Source organism: Echinops telfairi, unplaced genomic scaffold (assembly GCF_000313985.2).
Source record: "Echinops telfairi isolate 266 unplaced genomic scaffold, ASM31398v2 ScPeMD7_1;HRSCAF=3_0, whole genome shotgun sequence".
In the NCBI taxonomy this organism is placed as follows: domain Eukaryota; kingdom Metazoa; phylum Chordata; class Mammalia; order Afrosoricida; family Tenrecidae; genus Echinops; species Echinops telfairi.
In genome coordinates this window covers 54,382,566-54,383,469 of record NW_022103896.1, presented here as the reverse complement: position 1 = coordinate 54,383,469, position 904 = coordinate 54,382,566, and the positions used below count along the sequence as shown (strand labels likewise).

The 904-nt window shown below is 32.4% G+C and overlaps 1 protein-coding gene across 2 annotated transcripts in view; it reads left to right on the top strand.

Moving 5' to 3' along the window:
- Positions 1 to 904, top strand: part of LRRCC1 (leucine rich repeat and coiled-coil centrosomal protein 1) — a 41,613-nt gene that overhangs the window by 15,520 nt on the left and 25,189 nt on the right. Inside the window, exon 8 of one of the 2 annotated variants that reach the window (XM_004697488.2) lies at positions 630 to 777. The exons of the other annotated variant lie outside the window; for it this stretch is intronic. Coding sequence (XP_004697545.1) covers positions 630 to 777 — 148 coding nt within the window. The remainder of the gene's footprint in view (positions 1 to 629; positions 778 to 904) is intronic. 2 annotated transcript variants of the gene reach the window in all.

Sequence of the window (904 nt, the reverse complement as noted above, 5' to 3'; positions counted from 1 at the left end):
ACCCCTCTGCAAGGGGATCTCTCAAAAAGTAATCGTATATTTACTGCTTTTCTCAGTTATTGGGTGCCATCGTGTCACAGCCCCAAGTACTGGCCAAACTCAAAACAATCAAACCTACTGCTGTTGACTTTATTACAACTCATAGCAACCCAACATAAGGCTTCTGAGCTTAAATCTTTTAACAGGAACAGGCACCCTTCAGTTTCCCCTGCAGCCTGGCTGGTGGATTTGAACTGCTGACTGTGTGGTTAGCAGCCCAATATCTAACCCATAGAACACCAGTGCTTTTTAAATTTATCGTGACTGTATCCAGAATTTCTGCCCAACCTTATTATATGTTGAAATATATATATATATATATACACACACACATATAAATTACATAAATAATACATATTATATATTGAAATTGGAAGTTTTCAGAGTTACCTATCTTAAGTCTTAAGGTTATCATTCAATCATGAACAAAAGGAGTATCATAAAGCAGTTGTAATTACTGCGCTTTCTATTTTTATGATTTCTTTATTAGCTTTATTAAAGCTGTTAACGTCAATGTTCAAGAAAAATAATACAATGTCAATGTTCAAGAAAAGTAACAAATACTGTACTTTTCCTTTTATTTTTTGCAGTTGTAATCGTAAAATTAAACAACCATATTTTAAAGAATTATATGTAAGATCATCTTTAGCAAACTGTAATGTATTAACGGAAGCAGAACAACCAAGGACTGAAATAATTAAAGTAGAAAAAAGTAGCTCAGAAGACACCACTTACCGGGTATGAGTTAAGAAATTTTAAAAAATGAAGATTAGTAATCTGAGTTCTAAATACAAAGTTAACCCCAGAAAAATTCTGTATGTTTTTATGAACAAAAAAACATTTTGCTTGCAATGTTCTTGGGTTA